The sequence below is a fragment of the Amphibalanus amphitrite genome, unplaced genomic scaffold (genome assembly GCF_019059575.1).
Source record: "Amphibalanus amphitrite isolate SeventyFive unplaced genomic scaffold, NRLGWU_Aamphi_draft 000314F_arrow, whole genome shotgun sequence".
Taxonomy (NCBI): domain Eukaryota; kingdom Metazoa; phylum Arthropoda; class Thecostraca; order Balanomorpha; family Balanidae; genus Amphibalanus; species Amphibalanus amphitrite.
The window spans coordinates 137,196-164,207 of record NW_024881809.1 but is presented as its reverse complement, the minus strand read 5'-3'; the positions used below and the strand labels follow the sequence as shown (position 1 = coordinate 164,207).

General features: G+C 46.7%; 2 protein-coding genes and 1 long non-coding RNA gene across 4 annotated transcripts in view; 1 reads left to right on the top strand and 2 right to left on the bottom strand.

Moving 5' to 3' along the window:
• Nucleotides 1–24,047, top strand: part of LOC122388239 — a 49,620-nt gene extending 25,573 nt beyond the window's left edge. Inside the window, exons 1-5 of one of the 2 annotated variants that reach the window (XR_006257758.1) lie at nucleotides 9,814–9,856; nucleotides 10,393–10,498; nucleotides 10,788–10,908; nucleotides 22,913–23,011; nucleotides 23,317–24,047. This is a non-coding gene — a long non-coding RNA (uncharacterized LOC122388239). Of the gene's footprint in view, nucleotides 1–9,813; nucleotides 9,857–10,392; nucleotides 10,499–10,787; nucleotides 10,909–22,912; nucleotides 23,012–23,316 lie in introns of those variants that run through there. The other variant, XR_006257759.1, reaches the window with a different exon arrangement.
• LOC122388236 (cytochrome P450 2C15-like) lies at nucleotides 1,911–4,390 on the bottom strand. Its single transcript, XM_043379123.1, has 2 exons — nucleotides 4,188–4,390; nucleotides 1,911–3,300 (listed from the first exon to the last, which is right to left on the bottom strand). The coding sequence occupies exons 1-2, from the start codon at nucleotides 4,270–4,272 to the stop codon at nucleotides 1,931–1,933; spliced, it is 1,455 nt and encodes a 484-aa protein (XP_043235058.1). The 5' UTR covers nucleotides 4,273–4,390; the 3' UTR covers nucleotides 1,911–1,930.
• Nucleotides 4,700–8,961, bottom strand: LOC122388238 (cytochrome P450 2C15-like). The gene is made up of 2 exons (XM_043379125.1): nucleotides 8,697–8,961; nucleotides 4,700–7,753 (listed from the first exon to the last, which is right to left on the bottom strand). The coding sequence occupies exons 1-2, from the start codon at nucleotides 8,779–8,781 to the stop codon at nucleotides 6,387–6,389; spliced, it is 1,452 nt and encodes a 483-aa protein (XP_043235060.1). The 5' UTR covers nucleotides 8,782–8,961; the 3' UTR covers nucleotides 4,700–6,386.
• Nucleotides 24,048–27,012: the final 2,965 nt, after the last annotated feature.

Below are 27,012 nucleotides of genomic sequence, written 5' to 3'. Positions count from 1 at the left end.
TTTTCGTCGCTCTGGCATGCCTCTATCAAAAGTTATTTGCGAAAAACTGTTAGATACCATTCGTGACCTAAGATGACCTCAGGGCACAAACAAGGGTCACGGACACCATTTTCATGTTTAGTGTGTCTACACCACTTGTAATTCGGTGTTTGGGAGTGTTTATAATGTCTTTCGTCCAAAAGAGGCGCATTTCAATTTTCTCCCATTGACTTATAATGGGGAGGTCGCAAAATTGACCTGACCTTAGGTCATCGATATCAAAATTCTGAGATATACATTTTGTACACGCTATTGCTCTTAGCAATCGCTGAAAGTTTCAAAGCGATCGGTCACTCGGTGTAGCTATGACAGACATTGAAACTTTTTATGAGGTGAGGTCACTTCAAGTGACCTGGTGACCTGATCTTGAATGACCTTGGTCTGAAATTTTCACAACATGTGTAGAATTGATGTATGATAAGGTGTACCAAAAACGGCGGCGCTCCGCGCCGCCGTTTTTGAGATATTCGCGAAAAACCACAGGGGGGGGGGTGTTCAAACACCCCCCCCCCCCCAGCAGGGCGCGGGTTAAGGTCCTAGGTCAATCAGTGAACTCTGAGGTCAGTTCAAGTGCCCCAAGGTACGGTTCCGTTTTGGGTGAATAACTTCGCAAAAAACGGCCGCAGAGCCGCGATTTTGGCAGCATCGCGTTCGCCTTGCTCAGGCGCGTCGAATGATATACTTTTTGTTTGGGTGAGGTCAACATAGGGTGCTGACCTCAAGTCACGGTCAGGTCAGCGCCCCCAGGTCACGAAATTGGTCGATGTAGGTCATGTTGCATATAATTCGATTCGTCAGGTCTTCCTGAGTCCATTGGTGCCTTTCCCGACTCGCTAGCTCAATTTGATCGGGAGTTATTGACGAAAAACTAATATCACCTTGATGACGTCATAAATGACGTCACGCAAGGTCAGCATTGCAAAAGTGACGCATCTAACCTTGCAAGGAATGCATCAAATCACGATTCTGTGTGCTTGGGATAGTTGGAGATTGTTCCCGGCGCCAGAATATCAGTTCTCATTTTTTCCATTGACCTATAATGGTGAGGTCATGAAAATGACCTGACCTCATATAACCTTCAGGAAAATCTGAGATATGCAAGTTGTGAGAATCGTAATGGGTACTAGATCCTGCAAGCTTCATTTTCCTGTGCTCCTCTCTGGCTCCTCTGGCAGTGAGGGCGTTGCGAAGTTGCGACATCTGAAGACCGTGCAGAGGTTCACTTATGACGTCATAGGTCAGTAACCTGATCTGACCCGAAATTGCGGTTGGTGTCAGAAGATCGGACTTGAATCAAAGGTCAGGTATACTAAGTTTCAGCTCTCTATCGGCAGCGTGTTCGGAGCTATCACGAAAAAACCTATGGGGGGTGGCGGCACCCCCCCCCCTCGTCCGGCGAGGGCTAAGGGAGTCTTCCCTCCTTCTAGCAGCGTCCCAATGTCACCTTTCCGATATCGCAATGGACTCTCTTTTCGTTGCACTTTCAGGTATTTCGCACACATCAGCATTAGCAGCATGAGATCCATCTCCGCCAAAGCTGATAAGATGCTAGAAGTTTTCATTAAACTCCATGAATGCTAACGAGGTCAGCAGCGATAAACACTACTTACCTTCTTATATTTCGTCGACTCGCCGTTTCTCATCAAAACGTTCGCATCTGTGTGATGTTCACAGAGCTTAACAATTCTAAATAATTGGCATGCTTCAGCTAAATACACAGGATTTGATTTGTGGCACAAGCACGCCTCAAAGCAAAAAGTGCGTGCAATAAAAGTTTCTGAGCACAACAGATTGTAACGTGCAACAACTTACATACATGTTGCCATTGCAGCAAGCAAAACATCTTCGTGAATCAGAGCATCGAGCATGGGTCAGAGTGCTGCATTTGTATTCAGGACCGTTCCAGAACTACTTCGTAGGAGGTCGGTTCACGAACTATCGCCTTCGTCTGGATGCAGCTAAGGTCGTGGTCGAATCCGTCCACAAATCGCAGAGAGTAGCGCTGCAGCAGCCCCGTCAGGAACAGGAAGAGCTCAGCACGCGCCAGGGCCTCCCCGAGACACGACCGTTTGCCCACCGAGAACGGAATCAGGGCGCGATTTGGCTTGACACGACCCTGGTCGTCGAGGAACCGCTCTGGGCGGAACGCCTCCGGCTCAGGGAAGTGCTTCTCGTCCATGTGTACGGCCATCAACAACGAGATAATTTGGGCTCCGCGCGGGATCGTGTATCCTCCAAGCTGGATCTCTTCGCGAGTCACATGTTCCAAACCGGTAGGGGCGATGTTGGCCATCCGTTGAGTCTCCATTATGAAGGCCTCTGTGTAGGGCATGCGGGGACGATCAGACAGGGCCGGTGAACGCTCCTTACCAACAATGTTAGTAATCTCCTCTCTCAGTTTCCGCTGTACTTCAAGATCCTTGCACAAGTAGATGAATGCCCACCCAAGCGTCACTGAAGTGGTGTCATGACCTGCAACAAAGAGGTCCAGGATGGAGCGAATCATGTGCCTGTTGGTGAAGAACTGCGGGTTGCGACTGCGCTCCTGCAGCATGCAGTCGATGTAGTCGCGAGGCTCGCCCCTCAGGTCCACCGTCTCCTCATGGCTGTCAATTGCTGGTTGGATAAGTGTGTCGATGGGAGCGTTGAATATCTTGTAAACCTTCTTCAGTCCATTGAGCCAAGAAGGAAGTCTCGCCAATGCCGGGCATATCGTCAAAATGATGAAAATCCAGATGAATTGCGACATTTCGTCGAAGGGCCGCATAACTTCAAGTGCTCGGGTGTCGGTTACAGCGAATTTCTGGCTGGACACCATGCCCCAGATGACGTTGGCGATAGCAATCCGTAGGCTGTGATCGATGCAGAGTGGTTTGCCTTCGTTGGGCGCCACAACCTGCTCCAGCAGTTCTTGGACCTGGTCTTGAATGACGCTCTCCAATTTCGCGCCGCCCATGCCAAAGTTCCGCAAATGGTGTAGAGAGAAGCGACGTGACTGCTTCCAAAGTTCCCCGCTGCTGAAGACGAGGCCGTTGTCGGCGTAGAAGAGTGTAAATATTATATTTGATGGACGATCAGCTGTCTCTGATTTGCTGAAGGCTTCCCGGATAAGGTCGGCGTCGGAAATTACGACCATTTTCTCTGTTATGGTATTGAAGTAGAAAATTGGCCCGTATTTCTTTTGCCATTCTATAAAATGTAGCTCTTTCCGTGGATCAACTGCTTTGGCGATTTGTCCAATTAGAGGTAAACCACCAGGACCTGCAACGACAAAAGAATCAAGTAAACATCCTAATAAACAGTTCTAGACACAGCTGTTTTTTTTTTTTAGGAAAGCCCAATGTAACAATATCGTGCATCGTTTTGCTGAGGTGAATCTGCGTCTACTATAGATTGCGTCTACTTTTATAGTTCTTTTTTTTTTTCGTTGAAAATTTTAACTTCCAAATTTGGTCTTTTTTACGTGATGGTAGCCTTAACTTGGTGACCTACCTTGACTAACTATATTCAGATTCACTTGAAAATGGCCTCAGATAACACATAACTACCGCACTGAGGTAGAAGTAAGTGACCGGAATGGACCGTAAAATATGTGTTATGTGGGCTGCGGCCGATTCATGATATAAAATTTTCGTGATGATGAATTTTCGCTAAGTGTTTAGACTTAGCCTGAGACAAACGAGATACAAATGCCCTCAGAAACAAGAAGTACAAGTACCTAAACAAGAAGTAATAGTACCCTCAGAGTATGTATATTCCGCATATATTTGCGAGTATGTAAACCGAAAATTAGTTTGATGTGAATTGTTCCCCGGCGGCTAGAGTCCATAAGCAAGGCCGGCCCAAGGTGTGAGCATGCAAAAGTATATATTATAAATTTTTATTAATCTTCGCTCTGGCCTGACCTGCAACGTCATCAGTTACCTTGGCGTACAATCGGCCCCGTGATTTCGGATACATGGGTGGGCTCTATAGAGCCCTTTCTTGAACATTGTTTAGCCTATTGTGAAAAGTCGCGCAAGTCGCGTCTGTCTGACTCTGAACTCCAATAGACAGCTGATTGATTTGCCTAAAATTGGATACGCAGGGGCAAGTGCTCTTTATTGACGAGAAACATAACGCTATGCCTTAAATATTATCTGCCTCACCTGGAGGAAGGTTTTTGTTCGACGTTTTCCTGTGCCACACCAGTGCCACCAGCACCACCAGAACCGTTACAGCCACCACCCACATGGCTGCTGCTTTCAGTCTGGTCGACGCCCCTCTGACAAACACAGATAGCCGTGAACGCTGCGACGCCGCCCCTCACTCGAGCCTCCACTCTGAACCGCGTGACAGCGGCGGCCACTTCGCCGTCCTGATGGCCCAAGGTCACTGGGTGGACCCGAGCTGCGGGCTCCGATTGGTGCTGACGTTCCAGACCACGGATGCTGACTGTATTAGGTCTATTGGTGGGGCGCCGCTGCTGCGGAGGATGGCCGCTGAGGGACGCTGAAATGTAAATACCCTGTGAGATGCTTATGTATTTGAAGTGTCTTGTTAACTTTTTATGGGATATATCAGAGGGATATTGATAATGTCGTTACCCATTAGGACCCTCGTAAATATGATAAAGCAAAAAGCGCGTAGTAGTAAGAAATGAAGTGTTTGATGCAGTTGGTGCTGAATCAAATGGTATATTAACCCTCGCCCGTAAACGGCGATCTGCCACCTTCGCCCATGCAGGGGGGGGGGGGGTGGTGCGACCCCCCCTTGGCGTTTGAAAACGGAGCGTCGTAGAGCTTAGCGGAAAAGACCAACGGATTGCTCTCGCCGAGATCTCGCGATTGGTGGTATATTTTTTGGTCATAGGTCAACATTTGACCTACTTTTGACCGGTCAAAGGTCAAATTTTCGGAAAAATAGACTTTTTTCAACTTTCCGCGGCGATTGCGGCGAAACGGTGGGAGATATCGACTTGAAACCTTCACTATCGTGTTCCTTGATCAATTCTCTATCGTTTGGTATGTATTTCGTTTCCCTAGCTCTAAAAATGGCGCGTTGGGAGCGCCGGAAGTCGGCAAGGTCACAGTCGGCGGCAGAAATTCGAAAAATCAAAATTTAAATTTTTGAAATCTGATTATATTTTTGGATTTGGGAGGTCCATTTGCTCCCTATAGAAGCTAATATTGCTGCATATTCCCATTGAGGTGACAAGAATTAGCAAAATAGTGGTTCGGGCGCTTTTCAAAAATAGTACCGGACGCTGTTCCTCTTGTGACGTCATAGCTCCGTGACCTGACCTGACCCGGTCAAGTTTCTTATACCATATGATAGCCAATACTTGCCCCAACATGCATGGGAAGTTTCATCACGATCCATCAACCGATGTCCGTACCACCGGCAGGAAACCTCGGGCGTTGGCACTCAGTTTGTGAAAATCCGGCCGGAGGCTGTTCCCTTTGTGACGTCATAACTCCGTGACCTGACATGACCCGGTCAAATTTTTTTTTTATAAAAAGATGCGCAAGGTTTGCCCCATAAGGTACCCAAAATTTGGCGGCGCTGCGCGCCGCCGTTTTTGCACTATTTTCGAAAAGCCTCAGGGGGGGGGTTGCACCAACCCCCCCCCCGACATGGGCGAGGGTTAAACAACGCTGATAAAATGCAGACATAGACATGGAACGGCGTGGAAAAGACATTGTTATACACTTACATTTATCGGCCCTTAGATATATTGCTGGGCCAAAACGATTACAGACAGATAGCAGAGTCACCAGCGTTCAGCTCAGTGCCCGCTGCCCAGGGACTAAATTGGTCATGAACGAGTGCTGTCAAAGCAGGGAAGCTGCAAAAATCCACCCGTTGGAAGTGCGGAACATCCACATTCAACGGCATTGAAAACTGTTTGCCCCTCCTAGATTGGGTGACGTAAATCCATCGACATTTATCTTTAAAAATAGTATAAGAACATTTTGGTCTGCTATTCTTTATGTTGTCACAACGACCAGTAGTTCAAACAGCTCAAGCAAACTGTCTCTGATTGTCAGACTAAAACATGTATATGATATTGCGAATGACATGCGAAGAGTTGCCGTGCATTGGGTGGATCATTTACGTAAGTGCTCTGATTACGCAATCGCACACACATTTACTTACCCGGAACGTGGAGTGGGGAGGGTTCTCCTCGCCTGGAGTAAACGCGTTCGGTAAATCACCCTGGCTCAGGCTAGGCATTGCGCTAAGCTACATTTGTGTTGTCTCTCGCTTCACTTCACTATCCTACTAACAGCACAAGAAGGTAACATGGTATGCTGTCCTTTGCTTACAGTATTGCGTTGCATTCTTACATTGACATCAACCAGAACTCATGACCTCTCCATAACCAGGTCATATCGGTTCGGCTGTCGAATGAATTTAGATTCACTGCAGCTGAGGTCGCCATCAAATCCGTCCGGGAACCGCAGCGAGTAGCGCTGCAGCAACGCCGTGACGAACAGGAAGAGTTCGGCACGCGCCAGGGCCTCCCCCAGACACGACCGTTTGCCCACCGAGAACGGCATCAGGGCGCGATTCGGCTTGACACGACCCTGGTCGTCGAGGAACCGCTCTGGGCGGAACACCTCCGGCTCCGGGAAGTGCTTTTCGTCCATGTGTACGGCCATCAGCAGCGAGATGACTTGGGCTCCGCGCGGGATCGTGTAGCCACCAAGCTGGATCTCTTCGCGAGTCACGTGCTCCACACCGAAGGGGGCGATGTTGGCCATCCGTTGAGTCTCCATTATGAAGGCCTCTGTGTAGGGCATGCGGGGACGATCCGATAGTGCCGGCGAACGTTCCTTGCCAACAATGTTGGCAATCTCCTCACGCAGCTTACGTTGAATTTGCGGGAACTTGCAGCAGTAAAGGAAGACCCAGCGTAGGGTGGAGGTGGTTGTGTCGTAGCCCGCAATAAACAGGTCGAAGATGGAGCGAATCATGTGTCTGTTGGTGAAGAGCTGCGGGTTGCGACTGCGCTCCTGCAGCATGCAGTCGATGTAGTCGCGAGGCTCGCCATTCAAGTCCACCGTTCGGTCATGCTCGTCGATCGCCGGTTGGATAAGGTTGTCAATTGGTAACTGAAACATGGCTTTCACCTTGTCAAGCTTTGTTAGCCATTCCGGCAGATACATCAGCGGGGGGCACAATGCGACGAGGAAGATGGTTGGAAGAAAGTACACAAGGTCATCAAGCGGTTTCATGACACTCAGCGCCCGCGTATCAGTGATGTCAAACCTCTGACTAGACACCATGCCCCATATGATGTTGGCGATAGCGTTCTGGAGGTTGTCATCGATACAGAATGGTTTGCCCTCGTTCGGCATCACAACCCGGTCGAGTAACTCCTCCACTTGGTCTCGGATGACTCCTTCCAGTTTCGCACCGCCCATGCCAAAGTTGCGCAAATGGTGGAGCGAGAAGCGTCGTGACTGCTTCCAGAGTTCTCCGCTACTGAAGATGAGACCGGTGTCAGCATAAAGAAGCGTAAACATCGCGTTGGACTGACGATCTGTTGTCTCGGTCTTTGAGAAGGCTTCCCGTATAATATCAGGGTCAGAAAGCACGATCATCTTCTCCCCAAGCGATGTGAAGTGATAAATTGGACCGTACTGCTTGTACCATTCGATGAATTGAAGTTCTTTGCGTATGTTGCCGTTCACGACTGCTTGGCCGATAAAAGGCAATCCACCCGGCCCTGAAAGGGGAAAGAACGTCAATGGCTTGCTCGTTGTTTTATCACCCACAACAGTACATGGAGTGGGTCACGGACTCACGATTACCTACGCAGACAACACTGCCTAAGCTACGAAACATGGTCCGTGTAACAATTAGCCGTTTTCACGACGGTTATCTGGCAAACATTTGGTCACATTTGGTGCAGATTGGTCGAATTAACTTCATATCATCGAATAGAAGCCGTTTCACGACGGACCCCTGGCATCTGTTTGACCCTTTTTATCCGTTTAGTACGCGATGGCTTCCGCGTTTTGAATGAAATGGTCATTGCTTTCCTTCTTTGCTTTCAAATTCCATCGACTGGGTGCCGTCGGAAAAGGGAGTTCCTTTGTAGGTTTTTATCTTTCGTGGCAATTGCTTCTCATATACCTGATTTATCAAATTATCAGACATTATCGTCGAAAGTAAAGCATTTAAATAAATTCACGACTGGAAGATATTTGTTGTACTGAGGCCAGTTTTACCAACAGAAAAATAGCCACCTGCCGGAATTTTTTGCCTTAAGATCGTTACACATACGGAGCGTAAACGCAAATGTGATAGGCACGTAAGCGGATAGGGCTTTACCATTTATGTTCCGTATGTGAAGCGGTCTTTAGGCAAAACATTCCGGCAGGCGGCTAATTTTCTGCTGGTAAAACTGGCCTCTGTACGAGATATTTGGTTAGATATGGTCAAGTTTGGTGCATTCACTAGATAAGCTGTTGTGAATACGGCTATTTGTGCCCTTGATGCATGTCAACTAACTGTCAACATAGATCTTCTTTGGACAAGCATTGTGCATCAGCAGGGCACATTAAGCATTATCCATAGATATATGAAGTTGAACGAAAACAGGGCACATAGTTAATTTGGTAATTTTCACGGCCCACAAAATGACGCTATCCCTCGTTGCATCTTACCTGGGGGAAGTTTCTTGTTGGAATTTCGGCTGCGCCACACCAGTGTCACCAGCACCAACACCACGGCCAGCGCCACCGCCCACATGGTGACCCCTTGTCACGGGTCACGGCTGACCGCTGTACCGCGCTGCGCTGTAGCTGCCTCCTTCCACCAGTGGCGGCGCCTCTCAGCCGCATGTGCCGTGAAGAGGCGCTGCGGGTATCTGCCGGCCCCGCCCTCCCACGCCGCGCCGCTCAAGGTTAGCGGAGTGCGGCCGCCGCGCCGGCAGAAACGCTGCGTCACGCTGGGCCGCTGCAGCTGTGGGGACGGGAAGTGTGCAGCAGTTACCCCGAGGTGGATGGCATGTGAACGACAAATGACTATGGTATATATATGTTGCAGGTTCTTTAGAAAATCAGTCATTTTGTAAAATGCCTAGGCATTTTACAAAAAGACGGCTGTTTGAAAAATGACTGAACGCAACCAGGCTTTTTTCAAAATGGCTTGCCATTTTACAAAATGACTAGGCATTTTGCAAAATGCCTGACCAGCATGGAACGTAGATCCCACTACAGATACTATGGCCAACAGTTTTTGGACGTCTTCCAATACCCTACAGGTACGTGTTCAGCCTGTAGCTGATCGATTTGATGCTCTGTGATGACGACAATGCTGAGTAACGACCAGGTTGAGTTGCAGACTCGGCTGTAGCATAAAGCATTGTTTAGTTAACGCTGTAAAAACTCCCAAGTACATCAACGCCGTTCATGTTCTGCCTGAAACTAGACCTAACAAAACCAGCCGGAGACCGGCCCTAGTCAATAGGCAGGCCCGGTTGGTGTACAATTACATGTAAACGAATGAGTGTAGTCTTTGTTTGATTGTGTCTTTGTTTGACAGCTTTGAGTACCTACTTGCATGGTCTCAGTTAAAAATATCAAGCTCCACATCGGGAGAATCATCAGGTCGCTTGGCGTAGGACGAGAGCGTTGGTTTCAGAAGACACTAACGCCTAAGTGTGTGGGATCGAATCCTCCCGACCCCTAATGGTTTTACAGATACAGGCCGGCATAGGGCCAGTCGTTTGTTGACGCTCCAGATCGATCATTTTACATCCAGCAGCGTCGCTGACGTGGGGGTTGGAAATGTCGCGGGCCTGCACTTCTCAAAATAGAGAGAGGTAGGTATGGACTTCCCACTGCTGGACTCCTCTGGTCATAATGCTGGACTCCTCGGTCCACCTACACGCTACCAAAACGTATATAATTAGGTACTCGTATCTACAACACGCTGCTCAGTCATTTTGTAAAATGGCTAGGTATTTTGTAAAATGCCTAGGCATTTTGCAAAATGACTGGAGAGTCAGTCATTTTGTAAAATGCCTAGGCTTTTTGCAAAAAGCCTGGAAAATCAGGCATTTTGCAAAATACCTAGGCATTTTACAAAATGACTGATTTTCTAAAGTGCCTGCAACATATAGAACGTAAGCGATCGGAGTCGTGTGTACTCGGAGAATATTCATATTTTCTAACAACTGAGGCATTTTGACTGGTCCTTGGTGATCTGAGACTGGGATTATTTATGAGTATGACATTACAATGATGTGTTGCTTTGTTCAGTGGTCAGAGCATAAACACCCTTACGGAACGACCAAATACCAATCAAAACACGTTTCAGCTGCAGCTCTCCTTATGTCCTCGTTTTCCCTCTTTGCAGATTGTTCGAGGCATATCCAGACATGAAAGAGGACATTTCCGGCTTTTAGAAACGTCGAAATCGACCAGTTGAAGACGTCTCACGAGCTCCGAAATCACTCATCCCGGTAAGTTGTCTGAGGGGATTTCGAGAAAGCTGAACAATACAAGATGGTGTGATGTGGAGTCATCCGCATCGTCCCATAAAACCTGGCAACCCTGCAACTGGTTATCTTTCGTATTGATATATGTAAAAGCGGTGTGTTATGATCTATGCCAACAAGATCGTCTTTTTGACTTCTGAGTATGCTTTATTCTTACTGCATGGTGAGTTGTAAAGATTTATGAATGATGAATTAAGGATGTAGCGGGAAATCACTATTATAACTTTTTTGCGCACCTCTGCATTTGTTACAGGGTGATGGGTTTCGTGAACAAAGTGATCACTCGACTAGACTCGGAAGAGCAATGCGCTAAAATAGCCAGGGAGCTGTGCTGTCGACATGTCACCTATGGCGCGCTGCCCTACCAAATGACGGTGAGACTCCGGTGGATAACACGATAGGGTAGACCGGGGCAAGTCGCCCCGCCGAGGTAAAACGCCTCACCGATGTTTCTCGGAACTGGCAAGGATCTGGGGAAATATTCTCTCTTCTATAAAACGTGCACTATATGATCATTATATGACCAGACTGAAAAGAAATTGTGATGACTCCTTAGGGAGATATAGCCAAAAATGTGTTTTTGGAGTGATTTTTATGTTTTGTTGTCAGGTTATGCATCATGGCGTTCTTTTATGGTCCACATCAGGTTAACGACTTTTATGTATTTTGAACAACTATTATCTAACGCTTATAATGCCGGGTTGGTTCGTGTTAAATTATGTCTTGCTGGAGTGCAGGGCGTTGTTTTTTGACCGAACTACGTGATGGGGTAAAACGCCCCAGTAGGTCGCGGGGCAAAAAGCCCCATGGGGCGTTTTGCCTCATGTGTTGTTCGTACTACCCACTTCCTAATGTTCGGTAGCTGGCTAACAGTAAGTTTCTATGCATTTATGTGCAGTTTTCTCAGCAACCGGATGGCAAAGGAAGTATTTGGTTGACAGTTGCATGGCAATAATTTATTATTTGGCCTTATGAGGCAGGTGAAAAACCTGCTCATACAATAGTGTTATAGCTGAACACCTGATAGGATGGAAGGTGCTAACTTCAGTGCCGTGCCTCCCAAGGTCTAACGGACCTCTCATATAAGATTTGGTCAACTAGCATGTTTAATCTTTAATCTAGAGTATGGGGCTTCTTGCCCCGGGCCGTGGGGCGTTTTGCCCTGGGGTCGGGGCAAAATGCCCCATTTGCAGTTGCTTCACAAATCACTTCATAGCTGGGAGTCAGATCATAAGTGAATGAATTTGAGGGGTGGAACTTAAAGTAAAATGTCCAACGAACGCATTGAGCACAAATTTGGCCTTCCAGGTGATGTAGGACAAAAGTTATGTAGCAAAATAAATTATCTGGGGCGTCTTGCCCCAGGCTACCCTACATGTGTGTACCATTCACGCAGGGTCATCATTCCGATTGTTATAACCATAGGTAGTGTGATAAAACTATGCTGTGATTTAACACGCGCCATTTTACCCACCCACCTGTTTTTCGCCAATAAATCGCGCCACGAATATCGCATTAGTGTGAAATTTCGACTACCTGTCTATGATTGAATTTCGGATCTTCTCGTGCAAGAAATAAGCAAATCAGTTTGTACACTGTGCCGGGGCGGGATGGTTCCGTCTTCACATCGCGCTCCTTACCGCTGATTACATTCGATTCACGTCATGAACGTGTAAACACAAAATTGTGATTGTCGCGTTTACCGCGTCGGCCGGTTCCGCCTCAAGTGGCGACATCTTGCTCTTAACAGGCTCCTAACTGCCATATTTATGATTGGATTAACCCGCGCCCTGCTGGGGGGGGGGGGTGTTTGAACACCCCCCCCCCTGTGGTTTTTCGCGAATATCTCAAAAACGGCGGCGCGGAGCGCCGCCGTTTTTGGTACACCTTATCCCGCGCCCTGCTGGGGGGGGGGGGGTGTTTGAACACCCCCCCCCTGTGGTTTTTCGCGAATATCTCAAAAACGGCGGCGCGGAGCGCCGCCGTTTTTGGTACACCTTATCATACATCAATTCTACACATGTTGTGAAATTTTCAGACCAAGGTCATTCAAGGTCAGGTCACCAGGTCACTTGAAGTGACCTCACCTCATAAAAAGTTTCAATGTCTGCCATAGCTACACCGAGTGACCGATCGCTTTGAAACTTTCAGCGATTACTAAGAGCAATAGCATGTACAAAATGTATATCTCAGAATTTTGATATCGATGACCTAAGGTCAGGTCAATTTTGCGACCTCCCCATTATAAGTCAATGGGAGAAAATTGAAATGCGCCTCTTTTGGACGAAAGGCATTATAAACACTCCCAAACACTGAAGTACAAGTGGTTTAGACACACTGAACATGAAAATAGTGTCCGTGACCCCTGTTTATGCCCCTGAGGTCATCTTAGGTCACGAATGGTATCTAAGAGTTTTTCGCAAATAACTTTTGATAGAGGCATGCTAGAGCGATGAAAACGCCTTAGATGTGTTCAGCTCGCCGATACGGATCGACTGATATGCAACATGACCCTTTCCGGTCAGGTCATGACCTTGACCTGAGGTCAAATTTTCAAGTTGACCTTTCAAGGTCAAATTATAGTTCATTCGATGCGTCTTGACGAGAGGAACACGATGCCGGTAAAAGTAAGCTCGTACAAGGTTTGGGTCAAAAGTTATTGCAGAAGAACTGTTTCCGAAAAAATCGGCTATTTTTGCAGTTTTAACCCCCTGCAGGCAAAACCGTTGAAGCTAGGTCAAATCTGAGAGAATTACTCAGAAAGGGCGTTAATAGGGCTATCGAATGCGCTTTTCCGCGGCGCTGTAGCTCTATTGGTTCCCGAGTTATGCGTTGGCTTCTTGGAAATTTTCGACATTCGACCTGGAAATCGGCGAAATTTTGCCTTCAATGACCTCTGGTGACCTGACCTTTGACCTGACCAAAAAATTGACCGAAGTGATTTCGATATTATTTTTGACGCTCTTTCGAACGCCGCCTTCCGCGTATCGCTACGTGGCCCAGGAGCCGAGTTAGAAGGGGGGTGTTTGAACACCCCCCCCCCCCCAGCAGGGCGTGGAAATCCAGGACCCCCAGCCGGGCGCGGGTTATCATACATCAATTCTACACATGTTGTGAAAATTTCAGACCAAGGTCATTCAAGGTCAGGTCACCAGGTCACTCGAAGTGACCTCACCTCATAAAAAGTTTCAATGTCTGTCATAGCTACACCGAGTGACCGATCGCTTTGAAACTTTCAGCGATTGCTAGGAGCATTAGCATGTACAAAATGTATATCTCAGAATTTTGATATCGATGACCTAAGGTCAGGTCCATTTTGCGACCTCACCATTATAAGTCAATGGGAGAAAATTGAAATGCGCCTGTTTTGGACGAAAGACATTATAAACACTCCCAAACACTGAATTACAAGTGGTTTAGACACACTGAACATGAAAATGGTGTCTGTGACCCCTGTTTATGCCCTGAGGTCATCTTAGGTCACGAATGGTATCTAACGGTTTTTCGCAAATAATTTTTGATAGAGGCATGCTAGAGCGATGAAAACGCCTTAGATGTGTTCAGCTCGACGATACGGATCGACTGATATGCAACATGACCCTTTCCGGTCAGGTCATGACCTTGACCTGAGGTCAAATTTTCAAGTTGACCTTTCAGGGTCAAATTATAGTTCGTTCGATGCGTCTTGACGAGAGGAACACGACGCCGGTAAAAGTAAGCTCGTACAATGCTTGGGTCAAAAGTTATTGCAGAAAAACTGTTTCCGAAAAAATCGGCTATTTTTGCAGTTTTTGCCCCCTGCAGGCAAAACCGTTGACGTTAGGTCAAATCTGAGAGAATTACTCAGAAAGGGCGTTAATAGGGCTATCGAATGCGCTTTTCCGCGGCGCTGTAGCTCTATTGGTTCCCGAGTTATGCGTTGGCTTCTTGGAAATTTTCGACATTCGACCTGGAAATCGGCGAAAATTTGCCTTCAATGACCTCTGGTGACCTGACCTTTGACCTGACCAAAAAATTGACCGAAGTGATTTCGTCATTATTTTTGACGCTCTTTCGAACGCCGCCTTCCGCGTATCGCTACGTGGCCCAGGAGCCGAGTTAGAAGGGGGGGGGGTGTTCAAACACCCCCCCCCCCCCCAGCAGGGCGTGGAAATCCAGGACCCCCAGCCGGGCGCGGGTTAACATGAAATTCACTTTGAATACTCTGAAATGTTTGTTCTTTCGTATAGTGAAAGACAAAAGAAAATCGGCCGGTAACTTATTTGAGCCATCGGCTGTAAACGCAAAAAAAGTCGGTCATATGGTGCAGAGTTGACCACATTTGACCTCATTCGACCTTGAAGATGAAATACCTAGGGTCATGAAATTCACACAAAAAGAGTTCCTCAGGACCCCCACCTACCCTTCAAATTTCGTCTTTCTAGCTTCAGTGGGAGCTGAGATCTTATGGGGGGAGGGGGAGGGGCGACATCCGCCCTTCCACTGGGCGTATAGTACTCGCAACCCTTCCACTGCGCGTGCTAATACACTTTGCTGATACCAGCAATAAATGCTATTCCCAACACTCAGTGCTTCACTGAGGGTTCTGTGTTTTGCGAACTTTAGATTCTTTTCATTTCAAACTTTTTCCCGGCGCCTTTTCTCTCCTGCCTCGATTCTTTTCCATGTTCGTTCCTCTATTTCATCGGGGGTCTTTCGTGATCCTCAAAAGCCTCATTTATAATTATCTCAACCCAAGTTTAGAGACATTTGGAATTCACCTCAGTCTTCAAGCTCAGAGTGGGACTCCCTAAATTATAGAACCACGGTCGGGACGTATGAAGACGACGAATGTCAACAATATAATCATTTATCGAAGGAAATGTGATGCTACTGCATGATGTGGTATGAAATAGATTTGCATTCGCTCCGGCTATAGCATGTTTCAAAATAAGCATTTTTTTACCGCACAAAATATCTACTGAGCGTCATCACATCCCATATTCACAGAATTTCCGTCCGATGATTCCTGTTTTTTTTTTTTACCTTTTTTTTGAAAATAAGCATATTAACCCTCGCCCGCACATGCCATTTTCCCATCCTAGAACGCACATGGGGGGGGGGTTGCCACCCCCACCCCCCCGCGACATTTCGTTCCTGTTGGAGATCAGCTTAGCGGTAAAGACCAAAAAGATTCTTTGGGAAGAGACGAATCCAATGATACACAGTTTTACCTTCTCAGGTCAGTCATTGACCTTCCAGGTCAGGTCAAACTAAAAAATGTTGCTGTTTTTGGTCACCGTTGGATATCAAGTGCGCTGCTTATCATATACCGATGACGATGCCGTTTTCTGGTGCCAAGCTAGCTAGAACCTCTTTGTCACACTACCCGACCAGGTTTTTGCTGCTGAGGTCATTTCAGGTCAAGTTAGGTCAAGGTCAATTATATTTGTTTGTATGTCTGTGTGTGTCTGTGTGTATACTGATGTGTGCACCGATTGTTTATGTGTCCATATTACATGAAATGATGATCTGAGAAGCTTTTACCAAAAAATGCAGACAAAAAACTTCACAAAAAGTAAATTCCGCTTGCCCAAAACGCAATTATTTTAGATGACCTAGGTTGACCTTGACCTTAACCTTGACATCTGTACATCGTCGAACAACATGTTCCATGATAGGTGGGAGGTAAGACTGGCAAAAAAGGCCGAAATCAAGGTGTCAAAAGCTCACAAGGCCCATAGCCAACGCAAGATGTTGAGAATTGGCCATTTGGGTTATGACATGACCTGAAAAACAAGGTCATATCTCCGAAACCAAAAACCACAGGAACTTGAAATTTTCAGTGGACATCAAGAAAGGATAGAGGAGCAGCTATACGAAAAATCAGCCTCCTAGCTCTAAAAATGTTGAGTGCAGAGCAGAAAGACTACCTGGGGGTAGCAACCCCCCCCCCCATGTGCGGGCGAGGGTTAACCCGCGCCCCGTAGGGCTACCGGCGGACCCTACCACCCGTAAGGGGGGGGGGGGCGTTTCGGCCCCCCTAAGATCTCGGAAATTTACAGGCCGATTTCCAAAATTCAAACGGCGTTCGATAGCCCCACCGGGGAACTACCTTGTGACAAAATTTCATTGACCTAGGTCAAACCGATGACGTCACAGGTCAGGTCAGAGGTCTGATTTTCACCTTTCACAGGCATTTCCAGAAATGTGTTGTGAAATCGAGTAAATTGGTGAGTTATTGAAAACCATCGATGGTACATTGTCCGCCAAACACATACTTCGCTATCTGAGGTCACTGATACCAGGTCAGGTCACAGAGGGCAGGGCACTGGGGGTCACAATATGAAAGTGTCGTGTGATACATGTTTTATGGTCCATTTTACATGACAAATGCGATTATGTGGGTCAGACAGCCTTTGGGGTCAGTTTAGATTATGTTCCGGTGTAGGTCAGGTTAAGGTCAGGTCAAGGTCAGGTGAAGGTCAGGTCAAATTAGGTCAAATTTTCAAAGTTGATATTTTTGGATAAAATGGGTATACATTCGATGCAGCTCGTCACGGAGAGTCCAATGGTGGTCTTTGTTTTGCCCTACGTGGTCTAGAATTGCCAAAAATTGAGTTTGAAAATTTGACGTCATCATTTTTGAACAGTTTTTTCGCTATAACTTGGCCAAAAAAGGAGATATCGATCTGAAATTTGGTATGTAGATAGGAGACGTTAGGTACTATCACATATATTCCGTTTTTTTCGAAACTCAAAAAACTTCTAGGATTTTTTTGCTAATATATACAAAAAATTGCATTTTTGATTTTTTGGGGTCGAAACTAAAAAATTTTAAAATCCGAGATAACAGTTTTGTAGCCCTGTCGATTCTACACCTTTTATAACTTGTTCATTTTTCTGTATCTTCAAAGCTGTAGGCCTGACAGCTCTTCTCGCGAAGGTCTTTTTTCGGTCGAAAATGGCAGAACATGACGTCATTCTGACGTCATTTGTGGCCAACCTATCATAGCGTCTGGAAAATTTTTTGGTCACAATGTGTAAAATTGATGCCCGGAGGGGTCCTGAAAGTTTGGTGGCGATATCTCCAGCCGTTTAGGAGCTATCGACGGAAAAGGACAGGGGGACCGTTTCGCCCCCTCCCCACCTATCCGTGCTTCTATCCTCAGGATACAGAAATCCTTCTCCTCCACGCCGCAACCCCCTTCCGGGCTGGACAGGCAACTTTATCTCATGCGGGCTGCTCCCTTGGAGCGGCACCGCTGCTCCCGAGGGAGCGCACCCCGTAGCCGGGTGCAGTGAGTGCTTTGGGGCTGGGTGGCCTGTCCTCTGGACGGGCTCAGCCCCGGCGACTCACTAGGGTGCCTGCCCAGACCAATGTCTCCCCCTAATTCCTATCATCCTTCCGGCTCTGCAATGGTCTTGTCGACCGAAAGGGCCTAACCCAACAAAACAAACAAACAAACAAACAAGCCCCCTCCCCTACGGGGCGCGGGTTGTTGTACCAGCATGCATCATTTGGCATCTCCATTAGATACTCTCTCACAAAACGGTACAAGCAGACGTTTTGATCGGCACTTTGAAGCAGCCCTTCCTGACGTCAAGAAGTGGGCTCGCTGCCCGCCAGTAGCTTGTCTTTCTTAGCACTGCCGACGAAAGATCGTCAATGCATGCGAATGGAAAACTAATTATTTGCCCTCGTTTTTGTCGACATGCCGTGGCAAAAGTAGTATGTCCTGGAAATTGGAATTATACGTTTGTTGTCTTTGGCGATGTTGGGCGACAAATTAGTTAAAAGAATGTTTACGCATCCTGCCAAAGGAGACAAAATATTTTTTTTTCTAAAATTCTGCTTATTGTCAGCATGTAGCTAACATGAATGCTAACTGTGATATTTTCCCTATAGAGCTGTTAAAAAAAGTTCAGTCGCAGGGCTCGGATCTCAAGGTTGGTCGTTTTATTGTTTAGCTGTCACGCACTACGAACTGTTTTTTTTTCCTATTTGTGTTGCCTATCTCCAACTGAAGCTTCCACACTTTATTAACTTTACATACATTTAAAAGGTGCTATGAAGCTCACCAGCCTGACCAGGTTGATTACCTTTCAAACCACCGCTAAGATACAGATACTCTCCTTCAAGTTTGCAAAATGTGAAAGCTTCTGATAAACATCGGTCTATGCTCAAAGTCAAGTCCCTTCCCAGTGCCAAAGTAGACGGAACTTGATATGTTCGTTCTTATTCGCCTCACGCTCGACCCAGCCAAGGTCCGTATGTAAGTGACTAAAATGGGAAACTGTCGGGACTTGTTTGTGCCTTACCCAGCCTGTCTAAGTTTTTTTTCAGAGACATTCGAGTTCGGCAAATCGCACAGAAGCCGTCAATTCAGGGAGTGCCAAAATGAGTCGCACGGAATGTTATAGAAATAGGGGACGGCATAAAATGAACGCTTATCATTGCCAAATTGCACACATTTTTTATTTCCTTTCCTGACCACAATTAGTCGATGTGACCTGAAATCTTGGCGTATAACAGTTTCAGACAATGACAATAGCACCAGCTATAGATATCCATACGTCTGTCTAGCGTAGTTGGCAGTTGCTGTGCTGGGGCGTCACAGTGTATCTGATTGAAGGCCAGCTCAATGTATTCGCTACTGGAGGAAACAACCTTCATTATGCTGCGAGGATAGGTACATCTTGCGTCTCTCATCCCGCCCAGTGATCAACGTAAACCATTTAAACTGATTTTAAAATGTGAAAACTGATTTTCATATGACCAGCCATGACGAAGACAAGGTTACTAAAATGCCTATATAGTGTGTCTTAGGTATTTAGTAGCCGTTTTCACGACGAAATAGCGGGTACCTAGCGTGCGTTCGACATCCGGAAAATGAGGGAAATTATCCGGGATCACCGGTGATAATCTGGTATTGCAGGGACTATCGATGCAATTAGTCATATTTCTATAATGTTTTTGCTTCAGTAATGGCTCTTTTACTCGTTGGCATGTCCGTTGTGCACGGTGTCAGCCTAAAACACCGAATGATCCCGTTGATCCCGGAAAATTATCCTTGATTTTCCGGATGCCGAGCCCACGCCTAATAGATACTTGTTTGGTCCGTTGATACCTCAGGTAGTTCTTTATAGTAGGCTTTCCACCTTTCGAATGAGTGGCCCGTTACTTTGCTGTTTTTCTACTAAATATTACATTAATTGATTTATCCAAGAGTTTACCACTCATGTAAACCTAAAGCGTAAGCACGTTTATGAAATTCTCAAATCTATATAGTGCTAGTACAATGATAAGGCAATATACTGAGCTGCCAGCTGCAGATGACCGAGCTCTCCCAATTCCACGTTGGCTTGGCTGTGGAGCCGCAGCAGACGGCGGAAGTCAATGTCACTGCTAAGGTGGCGGCGGATTTGAGCTCGAACGAAGTGTAGAAAAATATTTTGAAGGCAAAAGACTTCAGTTGTAAGCATTCTAATGCTTAAAGGGTTGGTATTTTTCAGGCATCAAATAGGTTCCAGCGCGAAAGTCCCGTCGTGAAAACGGCCAACATGTCTCTATTTTGTAGAAGCAATTGGCAGGTTGTGGTTGACTGCTGGTGGCCGTCGCAATTAATTATGTCAAATCTATTCGAAATTCAATTTGATTTTCCAAACGTGCTTACCAGTCGCATACTATGCGTGTGATTAATGCGATTTGCGTATAATTAATAAAGCGTCAAAAGCATGATGGTGCTTTCAAACTCCATTAGACAGACCTTTGAAGTCTCTGAAGTCTGAACTATAAAGCCATATTTGCTCGCCACTTGATAGATATATAATAGACCATCGAATACAACATCCATTGATTCACACCCGAGTGTGCTTGGCTCATCCTGACATTTTATATGTTTTTTTTTTTGCCGGGTTTTTAGATATGTTGTACTATAGACCTCTATAACGAGGTCCATGGGTCTATGTACACCAGTATGCAGCGGTCTGCATGCGTTTATACATTTCGTTTTTGCCAAGGTTTCAGCGAAGAGCTAATCAGTGGAGCAGAGTTGAAAAATAGCATAAATATTGGTTTTATTTAACCCGCGAGTTGCTGGGGGGGGGGGGGTGTTAAACACCCCGACTTTTTTCGCCGGGCCATAGCATAAAAACGGCGCGCCGCAGGCGCGTCAAATTTTAGGTACCTGTAGGGAATTGATTGAAGTTTATTGTGACAAAGTTTCAAAAAAAATCGGTCGGAAAATTTTTGGGATATCGAGGTTTTAGTGACGTCATGATTTCTGAGCTTTCGACCAAAAACGGCATATGTTCAAAAAATCATATAAAATCACAAAATAGACATACAGATATGCCGTAAACGCCATTAGACTGCCAATACCTTGAACAATCAAATGGCTATCTTTGATTATTGATTATCGTTCCGAATTTTCCAAAATCTTGAACTGAATCTTGGCAATTTTTCGTGACTACTTCACGACAATGATACATGTGCATTTATTAGAATGAACTTTTTGAGCCAAAAACGTACACATATGATAAGATGAATGTCACCATCATGTTCTACGCCCCACATTACTCACAAAACATGTGTCACAGGCTGCGAATATCAGTTTTGATTTTCGGGGATATGTGCCTACCCGGTTGACCTGACCTTGACCCTGACCTATGCTTGACTGACCCCTACATGGAGCTGACACCCTTGTAAGCCTTATATGATGGATTGTGCACCGTTTCGACAGAGTTTATGACGAGAGGCGCCCATTGCGAAGTCCTGAAGTCCATGCTACTGAAAGCCAGATTTCAGGTGTTTGACCTGACCTTGACCTGGCCTGTGACCTCGAAATTTAACTTTAAAGTACTCATCTGAAGCGTCTCGTCGCGTTCTTTCGTTTGCCGCCTGGTGCGTTTCGCTGCGCCTATTGGTTCTCGAGTTATCGGCTGGGGGCGTTTAACGCCCCCCCCCCCCCCCAGCAAACGGTGGGTGGCGAAATACCCCAGCAACTGCCGGGTTAATTTTGTGTTAGACTGTTCTCGTTACATGACAGCTAACTAGGTATATGAATTTCAAATTTGACTGCGAAAACAGCTCCTCTGCTCGCAGATACTAATTGATAAACATCGCATCACCCCGAGGCTCGAGCAATGCACATTTCGCTGATATATCCACAATCCAACGAGCTTTTTCATATGGCAGCTTGGCTGGTAGGGGCACACAAGTGGTTATTGCATCTGCTTTTGTAAACCCAATCTACACTGGATGCATAATTTGCATTTAACCTGTAAATACCTACAAATGACTTTGTCAAGCTCAATGATAATGGTAATGCATAACTGTCGAGACTAAAAAAGCATCACCTTACACGTTCAGTAAGTAAAATGTGTGAACCAACTGTTTTTTTTCCAAGCATGTTTTCGCGCAATTAAGATAAATTTAGTAAGCGGCAGAAACGGAACTTTGCCCAGGTTGCGCTAATTAGTTTGAAATTAGCGGTCAACTTTCTTGACAGATCGGTCAGTTTTGCTTCAAACTTTTCAGCGGCCATTGCAGGAACTCTGGGTCACTTCATTAATATTTTATCCGACTAAAACAACAACTGGGGTTGAGGTGACTGATGCACCAAAGAGATCAAATATAACTACTTTATCCCATTGAACGCACCAGATTGTTCACTTAGTTTTTAGTACAGAACGCAGCCTAGCAACCTAATAGCAATTGGCACCATTTGAAACGGATATGTCTGCAATAAACGTCAATTAGTAAAAACAGGCCTTGCATGGCAAAAATGTCCTGATGCGATTCGCTATTCGGTACTTGTCATTCCCTCTTCACGTCCTTTTGCAAATTTCATTCCCATCCCATTTTCTTTATCCTCGCGTTCAGCGAAAACCATATACATGTATTTGCAGCTTCTCGTAATGGGTGAGCATTCACAGACCACGTAGTCCAGGGAAAGACCGGCAGAGAGTCCTAACTACATTATGTGTTTTGCGTCAGCTGGCACGGGAACCGTTGCCACGCATCCAGGAGATCAATATCAGAGACCAGTCCGATTCATTTGTGCTGAAATACACGAACTGTGGGCGGTGGGGAGAGGCTGAGATCGAATTCCCAGGTTCTGGCCAGGTTCTATCCGTGAAATTCTCCTTATCGTTTCAGCCAGACTCGTCCATTTAAAACATCTATAGAACAGTTGATGATATTCGGTTAGACCATCTTTCCGCGATCGGTTATCGATGCTGTACCATTATCTGAAAGCTGTGTCTGTAATTCATGTATGTTCAATGCCGATCACCTGGTATTCTGAAACATTGTATGACTTGGTTGTAGGTGATTGTATTTATTGGTTCAAAAGACGTAATCTGAAGTGTTTTTGTATCTCGTTGTTTCCCTAGGCTCTCGGCCAGCAGTTTATATTCGTCATTCGAGGATCACTCCTGAAACAAGGCCTGTGGAATATGGAGACACAACTCAGTTGGGAGAAGTTATTCCAGGTAAGGTGTTTACACCACGCCATATAAAAGAGGTACAGAGAAAAGGAGGCGTCAATAACAAGCATGATGCTGCAGGGCTTCGGTTTTTACGGCGCTGAAAATGACAATAGCTGCAGATGTATTAGAAATCCTATATGATATGACATAACTCGGAGGACTTCTGCTTTGGTCTAAAACACTTCCGCATCTCGCAATATTACCTTACTTGAAATTGAAGCAAATATGCGTAATGTCCGAGGAAATAAACATGTTTTAAGCATTCTCATTTTAAAAACACTCCCATATTTTCGTTGGGTTTCTTTCAGTGGATCAGCTGCGCGCACGCCCAGGCCATCTCCGACGCGCGCGTGAGGGACTCAGCCTCCCCTCCGCGAAAGGTCGCGCGAGGGGAGTCATCGTCGACCCGGCGACGCACCGAGAAAGTCATCACCAGCGTCCTATAGTTCAGCGTCTCAGCAGCAGCCGAGCGCCGCTCGCGGCGGGCAGCGCGGCTCCCAACAGCTCCGCCAAGATAATGACCTCATCTGAGCCACCACGGCCGGGCGAGCCGGTTGGAGGCGGCTGTGGGCCGGTCGGATAAGAGTCCTTCACCTCACCCCCTCGAGGAGAGCCCACGTCAAGGGGGGGGGGGGCTGCTCGTCAGGTCGCTCGACGTCGATAGCCGCCGAGTCGATGGGCCCGTGTTTATCGCATTTAGAGGGCGTGCAGCCGTCAGTACGTCGATTGCTGAGAACCCCCGATACTGACGAGCCGGCGAACGACGATAACCGTAGGCTTAGTGCCGGATTGGATCTGTGGTAGTCGTTATTTTGATGTTGAACCTATACGTAGGCAGTGACTGAGTTGCTATCTAGCATGAATCTATCTTTCTAACAGAATGCATCTGTCTGTTGATCATGAAGTCATTCTCAAGCCTCACATATTTTTCTTACGGCATACTTGTTTCACTTAGAGGCCAGTCGATGTCAGCGCTTGTAATGTAACGTCATGTCATATTGGAGACTGATGTAAATCGTAAACAAATACAGGAGCAAAATCCCCACTGATGCTCGATGCTGTATTCAGCTTCATTTGTCTGAAAAGACGAAAAAAAACTAAGGAGACGGAATCGTCATGGAGCGCTAATTATATCATTTTGCTTGCCTATAGACTCTCAGAAATGACGAAAGTTTTCTTCCGAGCGATTCTTTTTTTATTTTCATAGTTGTGCTTGTTTGAATGGTGATTTTTTTTTGCCTCCGAATAAGCATTACCACGCTCTTCATATGATTTACACCCACACTGAAAACAATTCAACCCGCGGATTGCGAGTTGGCCCGAGTATCGCGGGTATTTTGAAGAAATTACCCGCTCTGCGCGAGTTTTTGCTGCCGGGTAGGCTGACTACCCGTTTAGCTTCCCGCGTTTCGCAGAGCATCCCGTTATCATCGTAGCTTTCACCCGCTTCACGGGTGTCAACGCCCGCTATACTCGGGTAAAACAGCAACCCGTCATGCGCGGATACATGAAACCTCCTCTGGCGGGGTCAATCACTCGTCCGCAGCGGGTTGTGGCCGCAGGCGTTACTCGCGCCCACGGAGTAAGCGCATCACGCAGGTTTTGCATCGTGTAACTCGCTGCGCCAAGGTAGGTGACATGCTATACGCAGGTTGCCTTGATCACGCATGTGTCATGGCTGATGACCACGTGGACTTTCTGGATTTTTCTGCGGAACCTGCAGCAGCCTGCTTACGCCGGTCCAAGGCCATGCATGCGCCGGCCTGCTTCAGCCCGCGCAACCCATGTGTTGATGATTTGTGGCGCGTTGTGTAGGCGCCTTCTCTTGTGACCAGATCTGCATCGAAAACAACTTGCTTCCCAAGTTTACGATTGCAAATGAAATATTTGTCCAAACTATTCCTTAATATTTAAAACACTATAGGCGGATTCATGTCAATTGTCTGAGATAAGCCTTTTTACTTTCTGTATTGAGTCCGCCGTCAGTTCTTCATTTTAATCTGATATACACCGACATTTCAGTCGCTTTGGGCCAGGTCGCATGTGGCGCAGTTGGTAGCGCATCGGTTTGCAATATCAAAGATATCGGGTTCGAATCCCGGCGGGTTGGCGGCGTTTTCCTCCTTGAACGCCGCCACCGGAGGGTACTTTACCCTCCAGCTGATTTGGACACCCTACCAGCGGATATTTGTACTCGCAGAAAGCGAGTTCCCAACCCACGCAGCGCAGGTAATACGCCATGTGCGGATTGTGTACCCGCTGCGAACGGGTAGGTTGCCTTCTGTGTGTGGGTTGAGTCCCCATCCTATGCGGGTTAGGTACACAATATACTCGGGTTGACAGCCTGCGATATGCGGGTAAACGCACCCGCTGGTAGGGTGTCAAATTAGGTGGTGGGTAGGTGTACCCGCCAGCAGCGGGTTTTACTCGCTGTGCGCGGGTTGAATTGTTTTCAGTGCATGCAGCATTGCAGCATTACCAGCTTTCTAGCTCAACTCCAAGCTTTACCTGATATACATTTCGAGCACGTAGCTCCACTCACAAAATTATATTCTCTTTTCTCTCCAATTTCCGAGCTACCAGTCTAGTCACGTCCTGCTGTATGTCTGCTGCAGAGAGACCGGAACCAGGCCGTCCTCCCCTGTCGGGCGCTGTGTCAGCGGCAGGTCCTCCCCCTCGTCCGGTCCGCTCGTCCTTTGAGCGTCCCTCCCTCTCCCGGCGTGGATTCGGTCTCCGCCTTCTGAGAGCCACTAGCACTCGCTTTGTTCAGAGATGCCTGAGCCAGCAGCTGTCAATGGCGGAACCGCGGCGGCATCAATAAGGCCGAAGGCGTGAAGCAAGTATCTGGGCTGGCACTCAGCGCAGCTCGGCGATTGTTAGAACAGTGTGCCCAAGAGGGATGTCACCTGTCTTCAGGAGCCTGAGCTGTCGGTTTGTCGGTGTGTCGGTGTGTCAGTGTGTCTGTCTGTCTGTCTGTCTATCTATATGTCCATCTGTCTGTCTGTTTGTCTGTCTGTCGGTGTGTCAGTCTGTCTGTCTGTCTGTCTGTCTGCCTGTCTGTATGTATGTATGCCTGTCTGTCGGTGTGTCATTCAGTCTGTCTGTCTGTCTGTCTGTCTGTCTGTCTGTCTGTCTGTCTGTCTGTCTGTCTGTCTGTCTGTCTGTCTGTATGTCGCGGTCTATCGGTCTGCCGGTCTGTCTTTATGCCTTTCCCTTCTGCTTCTATCTAAACGTCAATCATGTTACCCGACATGGCTACCACACATCAGAAACGTGTAGTGAGTCCCTGGCGCGGAATATCATGCCACAATGAAAAGGAAATAGCAACTCAGCTGAGTGCTGTTACATTCGATTGTAGCATAAATGGAAAGAAGTGAACAATTGCTAAAAAAAATTTGGGGGGAGGGGCTGTTGTAATAATCATTGAAGGTAGTCCGTCAATCATACGGACTACCTTTTGCCAATGAAACAGATGGACTATGGCAATTACACAGGTGACACAGATGACAAAGACGACCAGGCCATTCTTATAAAGAAAAAGGACGGAGGGACGGAAGGAAAAAAAGAACTCAATGAATTAAACGATTCCGTCCTTTTTGGTTATCATAAAGGTTCCGTCCCTCTACCCCTCCCCCTTCGTTGTTTTGCTAGGATGCGTTTTTCGTCTAAATGATCAAGAGCTTTAGTAAATGAAACAGGAATTATTTCCTGCAATATTTTCTTATAAATTTCGTCACAAAGAATGCAATAAGACTAAGAAAATACTGTGTGATCGCTATATGGGTATAATAAAATGAGAACCTGCAATTATTTGGGATCACATTTGAATTTTTATGGGACCGGGGACTGTTGTCTGCTACGATACATAGCCTTGGCCAGAGGCCTTGGCTACGATCAAGGATAATATACGTGCAGATAGGCGAAGTATGTAATATGTTGTAGTCTTTCCTGCTAGGCTGAAACCTACCAAAGATTGTTTTTGCGTATAAATGTGGTAATGTCTA